The sequence below is a fragment of the Myotis davidii genome, unplaced genomic scaffold, assembly GCF_000327345.1.
Source record: "Myotis davidii unplaced genomic scaffold, ASM32734v1 scaffold132, whole genome shotgun sequence".
NCBI lineage: Eukaryota > Metazoa > Chordata > Mammalia > Chiroptera > Vespertilionidae > Myotis > Myotis davidii.
Window position 1 is genome coordinate 4,257,416 of NW_006285258.1, and position 16,272 is coordinate 4,273,687.

The 16,272-nt window shown below is 40.1% G+C and overlaps 1 protein-coding gene across 1 annotated transcript in view; it reads left to right on the forward strand.

The window, feature by feature from the left end:
- FBN1 (fibrillin 1) overlaps positions 1-16,272 on the forward strand; it is a gene marked incomplete at its 3' end in the record, with an annotated part of 224,888 nt that overhangs the window by 194,428 nt on the left and 14,188 nt on the right. Inside the window, exons 45-51 of the mRNA XM_015558912.1 lie at positions 1,050-1,172; positions 5,038-5,163; positions 7,204-7,320; positions 8,138-8,266; positions 8,878-8,997; positions 11,446-11,571; positions 16,208-16,267. Of these exons, the coding sequence (XP_015414398.1) occupies positions 1,050-1,172; positions 5,038-5,163; positions 7,204-7,320; positions 8,138-8,266; positions 8,878-8,997; positions 11,446-11,571; positions 16,208-16,267 (801 nt within the window). The remainder of the gene's footprint in view (positions 1-1,049; positions 1,173-5,037; positions 5,164-7,203; positions 7,321-8,137; positions 8,267-8,877; positions 8,998-11,445; positions 11,572-16,207; positions 16,268-16,272) is intronic.

Genomic DNA, 16,272 nt, shown 5'->3' on the forward strand with positions numbered 1-16,272 from the left:
CAGTCCTGACATTTTCCCGCCACAAAGCACAGGCCTGAGAGGCACCATTTGATGTATTTGCCGCCCCCTTGTGGGAACTTCTGCAGAGCCAACTCTATGTGAAACCGCAGTGCTAGGGCCGAGGGCTGACTCCCACCTGCGGTGCAGGCTCTTCCTTTAGTGGTCTTAGGCCTGAATTAGATTATTTCATTGGAGCAGGGGCAGGGAACACGTATTTTGCCACATGGAATAGACGGGAATGTGCAGTAACTTTTGCGATGCCATGAATTTGAACTACATTTTAATTCCATTTACTACATAATTTGAAGTACATAATTACATTTAAGTGACTTTAAACTGTTTAAATATATATATATATGCAAACAACCCCCTGAGCATAGTCAAAGCTTTGAAGTACACAATATCCATTTTATTCTTTTCTTTGATAATGTGAATTGGGTTGTTTGCAGTAGTTTTATGTGCAACATGTTCAGCTTCCTTGGCTTGGCTGCCATGTGGCAGTAATTTGAGCAGCAGCCTCTGCGGCCCTGCCCTCCAAGTGCATCTGTGGACCAGGAGCACCAGCTTCTCCCAGGCACTTATGGGAAATGCAGGCTCTCAGGCCACCCCCAGACGTGCTGGTCAGAATCTGCCTTTCTACAGATTCCATGTAATTCATATGTACCCTGAGGTTTGAGATGCTCTGCCCGCCAGATCTTCAGACAAGAGAAACCAGATTGAATCATAAAACCCTGGGACTTCAAGCAAATACAAGATTCCCTGGGATCATTGTCAGGACTCACGTAAAGTCCTGACTGTAGCAGTTGAGTTTCATGCCTTTTTAAAAAGACATGAGTAACACTAGAGTCCACATGTGTCCTAAGTCAAATACTAACATTTATGAAAAATACTAGTAAGGTGGGAAAATTAGAAAATCATTTTCAGTCCTCCATTGTCTGTTTCATAAAACTGATCAAAATGAGAAAATATAAATTTGTTTTGTGTGCGAGGCTTCCTGGACGGGGTACCAGATTCCGTTCTCCTCCTAATTAACTCTCTTCTGCCTGCAGATATCGATGAGTGTCAGAACGGCCCGGTGTGCCAGCGCAACGCCGAGTGCATCAACACCGCCGGCAGTTACCGCTGCGAGTGCAAGCCCGGCTACCGCTTCACTTCCACGGGGCAGTGCAATGGTAAGTGTGCCCCATTAGCTGGACGTGCCTTCCCAGGGGCTTGTCTCCATTTCTGTATATATATATAAATATTTTTATTTCAGAGAGGAAGGGAGAGGGAGAGATAGAAACAGCAATAATGAGAGAAAATCATTGATTGGCTGCCTCCTGCACGCCCCACACTGGGGTTCTAATCCACAACCCAGGGAATTGAACTGTGACCACTGAGCCACGCTGGCCACGAGGTTATCTTCATTTAGACTGCTGAGTTCTAGCAACTAAACCGGAAAAAGCAAAACTGTTGCAGTCTAAACACTTACCTTTTTTCCCCTCGTTATAGATGAGATGTTTTCAAAACAATAAATAATGTACATGCATAGATTTCATATTTACCCATCTGCTACCCTGCCGCAAACAGCCACACCCAAAATTCATACACATAGACACACACACACACACACACACACACACACACACACACACACCCCTAACCAGTATTCAGGACCAAATACTTATCTTTTTAATTCCACATAATCCCCCTTGGAGAGTTGAGGTTGTCACCATCTCAGCCACACTCCCCAAATCTAGACAGCAACGCTCTCCTGAGCTGCACATTAACCTGCAAAAAATGAACCAAAAAGAGCCCAGTATATCTCTTCCTCCTAAACATTGTACAGATGTAAGATCACTCACTGAGGGCAGCAAACATTAACAGCCTTTTATTAGCTGTGAGTCATCTACAGTAAAATGAGAAACTATCTCCCAGAGGTTAGTTTTTTCGTTGTTCACTTGTATCAGGGATGCGGTAGAAGTACAGAGAATGAGCGTGTTGCCAACTTAAATTGATGGTAAAGGTATTCAAGTATCTGATGGTACCTTGTAGCCAGTGGTATCAAATTAAACCACTGGTATTTCAGCCCAGAAGCAAAATAATACTTCATAATGATTTTCATATAAATCATTATATATTTAGCAAAAAGGCCAGGGAGAATGTGTTATTTTGCTTATGGTTCATCTCACAGCCAGTTGCCTGGATATTTTATGCATTTGTGAATGAAACAACACAAGGGAACATGGTCAGATTCCCCTTGGATTTCCTTGCCCACCAGTGAGTAAGTGGTAGGAAGTGCACGACTCTCTGCAGGGTATTTTGCATTGTTTCCTGAGAGCTCGGTGGGAAGAGGGTGTAATAGCAGAACAGAAACTCAATTTGAGAATCAAGACTTGTTTTGTTGAGGTTAGAGGAGCATGTGCAAGTGTTTAGCATTTTGTCAACAGAGCTGTTGTTATCCACGTATTTTTTAAAAAATGACAGGAAAAGTGAGGACGTCTCTGATATGAGCCACAATGCCCTTGTGAAACTTGGCATTGAGACCACTTCCCTGCATTTTGCTCTTAATTTATATTTCTTTGAAACTGAATGAAATAATTCCAATCCAAATAAAGAGTTGCTGATAATATAGAATGTGCCATTTCACACCATTTCGCGCTCAGGCAAGAAGTTCTTTATACATTAAGATAGCATGTCCAGCCAGGGCCTGCTGGGCTCAAGCCCTGTCATGTTTTCTCGTAGAGTTAACATAAATAAAACTCTCCAGGCATTAACCAGCCATGAGGGCTGTGAGAGTGCTGTTTGTAGCCAAAGCTCTATTTCCCTCCTTCATTGAAATCCTCAGAAGAAAGGGAATGTACATACATTTTGCAATTATTCAGTCTTTAGGGTTGAAGACTTCATTCTGGTAATGACTTCGTATACATCTTACTTTAAAAATATTTTTAGTGTCTTTCAATGCTGTCCTATATATGGCATTTTTTAGACATAATGCAAAATACTGCTCTTTTCCTGTGTTTCAAATGAAAAGAACTAAAATTTTCTTTCCATCATGAGATTTTTATTTGAATTCATCAGTACAGTACATAATTTCAAAGCAAAATCATAGTTGGTGGCCATAGTGCCCACAGAGTTGCTGAGAGATCTGAGAGAATAATTAGTTAGTTACCTAAGCCCAGGATGCTGGCGGGACTTCAGGAGTCGTATAGTTACACCAATATAGCCCCCTTCTGCAATCTCTCACCCAGCTAAAGACAAGAGGCAGGTTCTTCCCAACCACTGTCCCATGGTCTCTCCTCTCTCCACTGACGATGTGAGTTTTTCTCCCCCAGATACCACGTTTAAACCTCTTATCTCAACCTCAGACATAATCTCCTGGGAGTTCACATCCTGATGCTTGAGAAACCTCGTTTTCTAGTCTCAAAACAAAGTGAACTTCACCATTAAGTTCTATAGGATTGTAACTTTCCGTTTCACCAGTAGACTCTCAAAGTACTCTCTATGTTTAATTTTTTGAAATCATCATGAGATAGGCAAGGTAGGAAAGAAAATTCCTGATTGGGGAGCCATTTCTAAGAAGACCCTTAATATTCTATATTTCCTGGGGGCTCCAGAGATAAGACAGACCTAGTCCCCTGCATACTTCCAGGTCTGGCACTACCTTGAGGGCACTCAAGGTTTGGGTCAACTATGGTAGGCCCAAAGACACACCCTCAAATCAACTTCCTTCCCAGAGCTTGGTGATGGAAATCAGTTTCCTCTGTCTATCCCAGAGAACAGTTTGCTCATTTTAAATCCATTTTCTCCAGTGGGAAGAATCAGAATTTGTTAAGTTAACTAGCATTTCTGCATAGGCTGGCGGTAGCTCCTGAGCTGCTCTATACCAATTTCCTCTCTTAATGAAATATTCAGCCCTACTTTTAAACAGTATGGTGATTGATCACAACTCTACATGTTCTGTGTATTGGAAGGAAGTGCTTGTAAAAATGTCAGCCGGAGCCCATGGAATGGAGGGGATACCATCTCTTCTGGGCACCACTGCTTTGTGTGGTGGAAAGTGCCCATTCCCAGCTCAGTAGGCAGGGCAGACAAGCAGCAAGTGTGGATTATTTGGCTGAGAGCAAGGTGCTGCTGTGCCCCACAGCATCTACACCCAAGGGGGCGGTCCGCTTTTTGCTTTCTTCTGTGATAATGGGAAAATCAGGATGAATCGGTGCTCCTAAAATTATGTTTGACCTAAACATGTCCTGGAAGCTTTAAAAAATTAAATTAGAGACATAAGTAAGCATGTGATTATGTCACATGTGGATTTGTGCAGTCAATTCTGCCCTGTAGATGATTAGATTTCAGAAGAGCAACTAAAAGACTCAGTTAATGAAAAATACAGTTTAGAGCTTAAAGACTGGGCAAGATGACAGAGCTTTCCTTTGAATGAATGTGAATAAAAAGAAAGAAATATCATTAGGATTGTCAAGTGTTGAAAGGAGCCATGTGTAGACATGAAGACTTGGTTAAAATGGAACTAAAGGTTATAGGAATAAGACAGAACAATGAGGTGAAACTTGAACAAGGGACAAGGCAGGTTGTCCTTCATGAAAACCTATCTTAGCAAAGGGATTTGTTTGACTTTGGTAAAAATTTCCAAAGGAAGCTGTGAAGGGTCAATAATTTGAGGCCCCAAATCTTTTCTAGACAAAATGCTTCAATGAATTCCACAGCCTGTGATGATGCTTTGGGAAAATAATCAAATGAGTTGTCTCCCAGCTTAGATTTTTCGTCCCCATTCTAAGTTCTCTCATCTTTCAGAACATTTTTTTGAATACTGCCCCTGTTTTCATTTTTTTCATGTATTATTAACAAACTCTGAATGTGCCCAGGAGGTGAAAATAAGTTTTAAGCAGTTTTGAGGTAAAAAGAAACATAATGCCTGTACCTGTTTTACTGTCTTAGTTTATAAAGAGCGAGGATCAGCCATGGAGAAATACCTAGAAGTAAGTTATTCAGTTTGATTTTGAAGCTGCCACGTAAGATGCTAAAGATGCCTTTTACCTACAGATCGCAATGAGTGTCAAGAAATCCCCAACATATGCAGCCATGGACAGTGTATTGACACAGTCGGAAGCTTTTATTGCATTTGTCACACTGGTTTTAAAACAAATGCTGATCAAACCATGTGTTTGGGTGAGTACGTGATTATTATTTCATTCTTCCTTCATATCCTGTTGAAAAATTCATTTGCATCTGAATATATATAATAGTTAATACTAAACTTTTCAGTAGTTGTTCTGCTACTTATAAAATAAAAACATAAGCAGATGTGTAGCATTAACATCCTTTGGTATTTAATCTCTGGCCATCTGAACATCATAAACTTCTTCCTTGATTTCATTTGGCTGTTAGTTCAGAAAAAAACTTCTGACTAAGGTATAAATTTAGAAAGATATTTAGATAAAAATTACCTTTTATTAATGTTAATAGCCTGTTATTATTTTATAATATTATTCTTTTATAATATTCTTTTATATTTACTTAAATAATATTTATAATATTTATGAGTGTTTGAATATGAACATTCTTTAAGACAAGTTTATAGATTTTACTGGATCCTCAAAAGCAAATTTACAGATGCTACAAAGGCATAAAAAGTAAAGAAACCTTTTCTGAGGAGAAACGAGCTCAAGATTTTAAATCTCTTCCCAAGTATTAGTACTGAATCAGGACCTCGATTTAGAATAAACTTCAAATATGTAATCAGTCATTTTCTCTCTTTATCTCCTTTCTTTATCCACTTTAAAGCAACATCCATTAGATCTTGTGGGAACTTCATGAACATGAATCAGTTCCACAGCTGGAAAGAGAACAATCAATACAATGATGCTTAAAGTGCTTGCCTTTGGCTATGATTGAAGTCACCTGTTAGGGAACAGTCTCATAAAGTTTTGTCTTCTTCAGAGAGGATATGTTTTAAATGAAAGGAGTATAACCAGCCCTGCTCATCACTGGGGAGCTAACCCCTGCATATTAATGGGACCCTGCCCAGATTCTTTCTGTCTCTTTCATCTGAATTATCTGCAACCCACTACCAACGAACCTACTTTACCAAAGCTCAGCTAAACATGAATCACTCTCAGCAGAAGCTCTTGCTTGCTGGCAGGGTGACTTACCTGGATGCCATCTGCAACCACACACACACAGACACACACACACACACACACACACACACACACACACACACACGCACGCACGTTGGAGTCACCCTGGAGTCAGCAATAGCTTCTTGCTTTAGGATCACAGATTATGTATCTTCCTGTGCAAAATTGGAAAGGACAGGAAACCCTAACCCTGACACCACACTTTGCCAACCTGAGGTGTTGCCTCTCGGTCCCTCTCCCTCTCTTGGTCCTTCTCTTCCTCTTTCTGCCCCACTCTTGCAAACCAGTAGTATCAGCTTTCTTTCATGGAAATGTCTTATTTCCCCTTAATGTGCACCTGCTCTTCATAAGAAAGATGTCAGCTTCTGTGGTGAGATGTATTATAAGATGTCCAGATAGCTTTACACAATAGTCCAAGAGAAAAGTCATAGGCCAAGGAAAAGACAAACAATAATGCATGAGTGTGTGAGAGGAGCTAAGTGCCAACACCACCTTGAGATCATTTAGGAGGGAGAGATAAGTCACTCTCGGTGGGAGTGGTGGGGGTTTTAGGGGTGGACTGGGGGGAAAAATGTCTAAAATGTCAGGTGAGTTGGAAAGCTAATTTATGTTGTTGCTGATTGCAGGATAATATCGGGTGACTCACTGCTTTTTGGGAAACTGGAGTGAGAATCTTACAGGCTGACGTTTGCCAAAGGTGGCAGCAAATCAAGACCCAGATGCTCACACAGTTTTCCATTTGCAAGTGAAAAAGAAATTGAAAAAAGTGGCAAGGGTGGAGGATTCTAGAAGTAAATAGAATAAAATAATCCTTGTCCAGTTCTCATGTCCTTAGCTTGCCTCCTTTCACATGCCAGCCAAGGAAATGATTTACTCCCCAGCGTTAGAAACCCGCCTTTTGCTGGGTTCTCACAGGGAGCTGCCACTGCTGGAACCCGTACCAACACTGAGGACTTCTCAGCCCCCAGATGGCACTTTATGAACTCTAAAATGCCTTTTATCCCCAGGTAACCATGCAACCTCCTCTTCTGTTAATATTCATGTTTTCTATGTCTTTCGCTCCTCCTAGACATAAATGAGTGTGAAAGAGATGCCTGTGGAAACGGAACTTGCAGAAATACAATTGGCTCCTTCAACTGCCGCTGCAATCACGGTTTCATCCTCTCTCACAACAATGACTGCATAGGTGCGTGTGCAAAACAGTCACCAAGGGAGTCAAGTTCATATGTGCTCTTTGGAATTGACATCATTCCTAGTGTGCCAGCTATCTTTTTTTAACATACGCTGTCATATGCATGACAGTTGTTTAAAAGATTTGTCAAATAGAATATGCTAATTAAATGTCATATGTAATAATGTACGTCCATTACTTTTATTAAAATGCTTATTAGCAACTATATTTTTATGCCTGGTATGCTGTGAATTGAATAAATTTTAAAATAATTGAAATGATTACATTTTAAAACATACGCAAGTGATGCTCTGTATAAAAATTACATAATTTATGAATAATGTGGACCTGCTTGTCTACATGTTTCCCTCTAGCCTCTTTTAAAAGAAGTAAATTATTGAATCTAGTAAAACCTCCTCATAAAACATGCACCATTATTCATCAGTGAGTGTAATGAACCAACTATATATTGTTCTTGAGGCGAATTTAATATAATTCCAATTATGGGAATACTTAATAATACCGTCAGTGGTGTTGTGTATTAGTAACTCAGTTTTAGCCTTTAAAATTGAACCTAAAGGAAGATTAAGATAAACTCATATAAGATCGTAATATAAATGATAAATCACTAATTAATAGAATGGTGTAATCTTTTTAGGTTTTGATAGGTACTTATAGCCAGGTCTAGATTTTCATTGGAATTTCTTATGTTTGGCTGAGCCAGCAAAGGCCACTGAAATTCAGAACAAGTGTTTTTCCCTTTAAAGGTTTTGATCATTGCTGGGATTATGACATTTTCTTTGGAATATATCAAAGGATATTTTTTTGGCAGATGTTGATGAATGTGCAACTGGAAACGGGAACCTTTGCAGAAATGGCCAGTGCATCAATACTGTGGGGTCCTTCCAGTGTGAGTGTAACGAAGGCTACGAGGTGGCTCCGGATGGCAGAACTTGTGTGGGTGAGTCCATTCTCAGCGAGACCCTCCAAAGAACATCCCAGAGACCAAGGAATCATGCAGGCTCTACCACCATGCATCCTTCTGGAAGCTCAAAGAGAAAAAAAGCAGAGTAGAATGACAGTAATTCTACACACACACACACAGGAACACATATACCACTTTCCCCCCTCATCTTTTAAAATTCAATTATACTCACAGGTAATGGTTAACCTGGTAAAGAATTAGACAATTAAATCATTCTAAAAACAATTGTAATTCCCTTTCTTATATTTATTTTCTTCAAAATAACTTTGTAGTAAATTCTTATATGAATTTTTTGGCTGCTCTCAAAATCTTCATATCCGTTGACTTTTTACATGCTACACTTTTCTGGGAATACTTCATTTATAGTAGGTTAAATAAAACGTGGTTGCCATATTGCACACTTCTGAAAGCTGTTAAAGCTTATTTTTATTGAGTCATTAATTTTTCTCCATGGTAGTTTCATGGACTAATTTTATTTAGTTTTATGTGTGTTTCTTTGATTTGATCCCAGTTTCTTTGAGTTTTAATTGCTTGGTGGAAAGCATGCCAGTTGAAACCTCTTCCTTCTTTTTCTCTTTCCATTGCAGATATCAATGAATGTGTTCTAGAACCCGGAAAATGTGCACCAGGCACCTGTCAGAACTTAGATGGGTCCTACAGGTGTATTTGTCCACCTGGATACAGTCTACAAAATGACAAGTGTGAAGGTATAAGGGCATTTAGAAATAAGTAGTATTGGTTACTGCACTGGCATTATGAGAGTCAAAGCTTTTCTGATGGTGTGACGATGTCTTCATTTTGGAATGCTTTAGCAAAAACAAATCCAAGAGCAGAGAGTGTGACTTATGGCCTCAGATGGTGAGACAGGACATCTAATTCTCATGCTAATCCCTGATGAAGTTATTTTCTCTGTACATAAGGGTGGTCATATGACCCTAACTCTTTTCCAGTGTGCTTTTATGCAGCTTATAAAATATCTTAAGTTACCTGTTTTTAAGTGCCAATAGTTTGCAACTAAAATTAGCTTCCTTCTGGAAGCTCAAAGGGAAAAAAAGCAGAGTAGAATGACAGTAATTCTACACACACACACACACACACACACACACAGTTAAAATATTTGTGACCGCATTCAAGGTTGGATGCACGTGGCTATATAATGTGTCTATGTTGTTTTGACCTATAGAGAGGTGGAAATGTGTTACTACAAATAAATTCTCTGCAAATTTTATAGTACTGCCTTCCTCAGTACATACGCCATTGCATTAAATGAAAGACATTAGTTGCCAGAACTTTCAAAATAACTAGGGTTGAAAGGATTCTTAAGAAGTCACCTAGCCCATGCTCCTGCTTTGAGCAGAACTGCATCTAATCCATAATGAGGAAGAAATGTCTCTACTTTAAGTATCATCAATGAGGAATTTTATCATATATCCAATTTAAATTGCAGTCAAGTGCAAATATTACACATGGAAACATATAATCAAAGGTAGGCCAAAGTGCAAATTATTAAACATGTTATTTTACTCTTAAAGACCGGCTTTTTTCACTCCATGGTTACTGCAAACTTCCTCTAGAATGAACAGAATAGAAATGTATAGAAAGAAAAACAACTTCCTGAATAGTCAATATATGTGCCCATTGCACAGTCTTTGTCGTCCCCCCCCCACCCCCACCCCTTAGGAACTCAACATTTACAGGTTAATTTCTACTATAAGAGAACAAATCATAACAACAATGACGAAAACAGTAACCAAAAAGAAATGTTTGACATTTTTACAAAAGTTGGCTTTCCTCTTAAGAAAAGGTTGGATGTTGCGGTGGAGGGAGTGTGGGAACGGAGTGAATCAGCAGCAGCAGTTCAGATGTGTTAATAAACCACAGGAAGCGTGATGCAATTATAAATTCCATGTAAGAAAATGGAGTGATGAAGAGGCTGGCTTTGAATTGTACAGGAAGATAATCACTTCACAGTGCACATTACTAAGTACCACATTTTTCGTGTGGTATTTATAATGTTGTCAAGATAAAGAAGTTAAGTTTCTAGTTTCCCTTTAGTTGGACCTTTGGGAATGAAGCTGTGTGAGGCAACTACATTTTGGTGTGGGTAGAACTCTTTGTACAAACATCACAATAAAGAGCCCCAAGATGCAAGAGATATGTGTTTTAAAGGGGAGAAAGGTATTTCCATAAAAATATTATAGCTCAGAATCAAGAGTGACCTCTTTTTCATGACAAATGTCTCCTGAAAGGGGAAACAATGGGCAAATCTGTTGGAAAGAGAGGCTATACATTTTCCATAAGTAGGATGGTCATGTAATTTTATGACCAAACCAACACAATTTTAGGATGAGCACCATTAATAATGAGGCCAGGCCAACAGGCATGTGCTGGGACTCTCTTAGGGAATCTAGGACTATGGTTACCCAAACCATTCAAACTTTACCTCGGGCCAGCCTTAATCACTCCTTCAGAATAGCTAAGATGCAGAAGGAAACATGATACAATTATAAGTATATCAGATTCTTATTATCTGGAAGATGAGAGAAGAAGTACAGGAAGATATTCTGTGTTTTCAGAAAAATTAACCTGCAAGTGAGAGTTCAGAGCCTCATCCTCTGTGATCTCATTAGTTTGTCCTGCATAGGGTTATTTCCATGAGTGTTAGTATCTTTGTAAAATTCACAGTTAGGGCTATAGCATGAGGTACTGAGAAAAGTGATGTGGGTGAGTGGAAGAAAATAAATTTGGTTCAAAACTAGATCTCTCACTGAGTAACTCATTGTCAACACACTTAAAATTTCAGGGCTTCTGTTCAGTGTGCAGTGGTGAAGCCAGACTGGGGTGTGTTGCATCTTTCCTAGCTTAGGGGAGGTTGGAATTACTCCAACTTTTCTAACTAACCAAGCAACATAGTCTGGGTAAGAGATGTTTTTGGTTGAGTCCCTTAGAAGGTACTTGCCGATTCCATTTTTGGGAGAACTGTCAAAGACTAATTTTTAAAGTCATCACAGCCTATACGTCTACCCATAGCACATGATATAGGAAAGTATCCTTATAACTGGGAGAATTTTGAAAGTCAGTCACACTTCATATTTCCACATTGTGCATCTGGTACCTGATGGTTTGACTTTGTTTGACATGTGTACTTCTTTTAGATATTGATGAGTGTGTGGAAGAGCCAGAAATCTGTGCCTTGGGCACATGCAGTAACACTGAAGGCAGCTTCAAATGCCTGTGCCCAGACGGGTTCTCTCTGTCCTCTACTGGAAGAAGGTGCCAAGGTAAGTGCCTTTGAAGGCCTTGGGCTTTCATTACCCTGTGTTTATTTGTTGTGGTTTTATTTTTAAAACATGGCAAAGCTTTGATTCTTTGTGAAAGAGAAGATGGAGAGTTTTTATTCACCCAGAGGTCTAATGACTACCATATGTCAGAAAGTTCATTTTTACTTTCAAGGTTAAACACTCATCCATCAAGTTATGGTTGCTTGTGCAACAACTGTCCTGGCACTGAGACCCAGACTCCCCTAAGAACACAGATGCTGGTAGGCCTGTGAGTGGGATCAGCCAATAGCCACTGAATGTGGCAGAGCCTGGCACCATCAGCCATCAGCCACAAAGTCTCTGCCCCTGAAGAGGTGACCTAGATAAATATGGGCCAAAACCTAGGCTTTCAGACAGAAAAATGCGATTAACCCACATGTCCCCAGGATATAGTGCCCATCCCTTACATCACAAGTTTTCTAAGAAAACAGAAATAAATTTGAACCGACCAAGATTCTTTCTAGGCCATAGTCTGTTTGCAGGAATAATACATGTGCACTTTTTTAAAAAATCAAAAGGGAGCCTGAACTTAAGCATAACACAGTGTATTGTGTCCCAGAATACTGTTTACATTTTACTTACCAATGCAATGGTGTGAGTCTGTCTATTTTCACAAATTAGTTTAATGAATTCAAGAAAAAAAAACAACCCACAAACACACATAATTCTCCTCCCCCACACCCCGGCCCTGCTCCAGTGCCTTTTTGTTGTTTTTGTTGTTCTGTTTTTTCTTGTGTGTTTTTTTGTTTGTTTTGTGTGTGTGTTTGTTGTGTGGTTTTGTGTGTATATGTGTTTGTTTTCCTTTCATATTACCAAATGAGAGGCAATGGATATCACTTAAGATTCTAAAAATTGTGTTTAAAGTCTCAGCATGGCCATGTTTCGCCTATGGCAAGGTATTTAATCTTTTGTAACCTCCATTTTCTCATTTTGAACAACAATAATTACCTGCCCAACCAATCTTATTGAACAGGTGACAGAGCTTTTTTACTTTCTGAGTCCTTCATATACAGTGGGGCCTTGACTTACGAGTGTCCCGACTAAGGAGTTTTTTGAGATACCATACGAGCTCAGTCTCCGAACGAATTCAACTCGTAAGTCAAGGCCCCACTGTATTCTTCTTATTCTAATCTATTCACTTTTTACTGTACAACTGGTCACTTAGCTACCTAGTATGTAAAAGTGAGAAAGGAAAGAGTTGAGAGTTCTCTGGTTGGTTTGGTCTTATAGGTAGTTACTGGAGGCTGTGGGTTGATTTTGAGGTTGTGGGTTGGGTGGTGCTTGATTCAAGCAGATACTTGGTCTGGAGGGTAGAGACCAGCCCGATAAATTCTAACTTCTCCCTGGTTTTTGTGTGCCTTTGGGTTGGCCCGAGTTTGGAAAGAAAGTAGTGAGAAACCAGGTGTGAATCTGCCTTTGCGGCAAGCCAGAGGAAACTCAGAGGCTATTAATTCAATTTGCACTGGCCCGTCACAGAGCAAGCTAAAGCCGCAGGAAGAATCAGCCCAGCTTGTGAGCAGCCCTGCCACCTGCTCAGCTCCAAGAGGCAGCACCAGAATTGAGGAATGCAAGCAGGGAAAGCGACTATTGTAGTTCTGGTGCAATTTCAAAGGTCATGAAGGGCTCTTTGCAGATGGACTGGTAAACAGGCATCCCAGGGAGCCCTAGTTAGAGTGTGTGGGCAAGCCACAGTTCTCTTTCCCAATGCAAGACACCTTTGATTAATAAACCAATTCTAGAGAATCACCACAAGCAAATGGAAATCTCCCACAGAGCACAGATTTCACTGGAGCCAGGGAACAGAGACCCAGGTTTTTCTTATAAGAATAGGAGTCAGGCTTCTATTGCCCATGAAATGAGAAAGGGCCGCAGAACTACTGATAATGCTATGAAAGAACAAATGTGATGGATCCTGGCACCTGGAGGTCACAGATGTAAATGAGCCACTCCCACTTACAAAGTTCAGTGAAGATAATTTGTCACTTAGGCTCACCCTAAATGTCCTGTGTTTGAGCCTCTGTGTAAAGCCTGGATTTTTTTTCCCAGGGGTGGGTGGGGTGATGGAGTAGGGTTGGGGAGACTGGGCTGAGGAACAGGGTCAATGATAAAAGGAAGAGAGAATGAACATGTTAACAGACTAGTATTAGAACATGCACGTGTCTAGGTTTCAAAGAAACATTACAAGCTGGAAGACAAAGGAAGGAATTAAGCTTTAATGTATTGAGACATATTGGCGAGTAGTCACTAAATGATATCTTAAGACATTTGTAGGCATAAATTACAAAAACAGGGCCGATAAACTCAAAACTTTGAGAGAGTGACAATGAACTTGAAGAGTAAAGCAAGTCAAAAGGTGTCCTTGCCATGACTGTATGGCTCAGCTGGTTGGAGCATCATCCTGTACACCAAAAGGTGGCATGTTCAATTCCCTGTCAGGACACACACCCAGATGTTGGGTTCAATCCCTGGCAACTAATCTCTGTTTCTTTCTCTCTCTCTTTCTCTCTCTCTCTCTCTCTCTCTCTCTGTCTCTCTTTCCCAATATATAGATTTAAATGTGTCATTCAGGGAACTATCATTTGTTAAATCTTGAAGCTTCTCAGCAAAGCAAACATTTGGTTGGCAGACATGCTGTAGGATGAGGACTGCCTTTAAATTGCTCTTGACCTTCCGAAGAGTAGTTGACTGAAGGGTGCCTGTGAGGTCCTGTCTATAGCAGATATGGAAGTGAAGTAGAAACTAGGGAGAGAGTTTATCTGGAAAAGTTGGCTGAAAAAGTTGAACAAGTTCATTGGGGAGGCCAATAGAATTTGACTTAACAGAGCCTCATAAATCAGATAAACGGGCAGATAGATATTTTTACTTTAATTCCTGAAAATTTTTCTGATATGACCTTTGACAACTCAGTTATTCTTACATTGTCTCATTGGTCATGAAATAAAAGCAAGAAAAAATGTCTGAACAGAAATGCATAGGTGACTATAATAGTATGCTACCCGAGATTGGAAAACTAACAGGAGAGAGCAGACCTGATTAAAAATATAAAAGGGGAATTGTGCAGAATGGATATGAAAGCATTTCGTTAAAACCTGCAGATTTTGCCTCTGTGTAACTAGAGAGGAGTTTGCAAGGCTCTGGAAGACAAGTTTGAGGGAAAACACACTCCAGGCTCTTGGATGAGCTCACTTTTTAGAGTCACTCAGTTTGCACTGTAAGAAATGGAAAAGTCAGTTGCCAAAATTATGTCGCACAATGTTGGAGAATTTTGTAGGAACTAGATCCCATATTCCATGTTGGAGTCACCAAGAAATAATCAATATTAAAGAAATATATTCTTTGAAAGAGAGGATGTTCTCCCTCTCAGTCACTCCTCTCCCTGCCCTCCTCTTTACCTTCCCTCTCCCTCTGTTAAGCTAAACAAGCTTCTGTTGGCGTGTGTGTTTGTGTGCATGTTCATGTGTAAAATCTGCATCCACTTTGCAGATAGCAACTGCATGAGCAGCTGCTGCAGTAGATGACCATTGTACTGTGTTCTTTCCAGTCCACAAAATTGCCATGTTTTTATCTGCTCTGTGCCTGGAATCTGGGGTTTTATTTTGTCTCCAGGGCTTAGGGGACATAGAATAAACAGCAAAGTGTGGTGCCACAGTAAGTACTAGAGCTGGGAGGTCTCCCTTCACCTAGTGTGCTTGCTAAGTGTTATCCCAGACATGTGTAAGCAGAGCTCCCAGTGAAAGGTACTCATGAATGATTCCATCTTTGGATGTCCCCATCCTGAAGTCTCTGATGATATCAGGTTTGAAATGTGACAATCTACATTTTTATTATTTACATCAGGTTATTTGGGAAAACTGGCAAAAATGAGAAATAATATGGTGAAAGTCACATAGATTTGTCCATATTTCACTACAAAAGCTACCTAGACTATGAAGACTCAGCTCAGTTATTATTATAATCACTTAAGGCAGCGGTTCTCAACCTGTGGGTCGTGACCCCTTTGGCGGTAGAATGACCCTGTCACAGGGGTCACCTAAGACCATCCTGCATATCAGATATTTACATTACGATTCATAACAGTAGCAACATTCATAACATACAGTTATGAAGTAGCAACAAAAATAATTTTATGATTGGGTCACAACATGAGGAACTGTATTTAAAGGGCCAGAAGGTTGAGAACCACTGACTTAAGGGGTGTTTCTATAGTCATGAGAAGAGAACACATTTAACAGGATGGCTTGTTTTTTTCTTTTTATATATATAATCTTCACCTGAGGATATTTTTTCCATTGATTTTTAGAGAGAGTAGAAGAGAGGGATGGGGCGGGGGGGAGAGAGACATTTATTTAAGAGAGACACATCAATTGGTTGCCTCGCGCATGCACCCAACCACGGCCGGGGATTGAGCTTGCAACCCAGGTACCTGCCCCTGACCAGAATCGAGCCCTCAACCCTTCAATGCACAAGGTCGATGTTCTGACCACTGAGCAACATCAGCGAGGGCAGGGATGGCTTATTTCTTATTCACTATTATACATTAACAATTTAGTGATTTAGTAAGAAAGCAACTGAAGGGCCTCTTGAATTTATGCTGCAGATTTGCGAATGAGTTACTGTTATGCGAAGTTTGAAGGAGGAAAGTGTTCATCACCCAAATCCAGG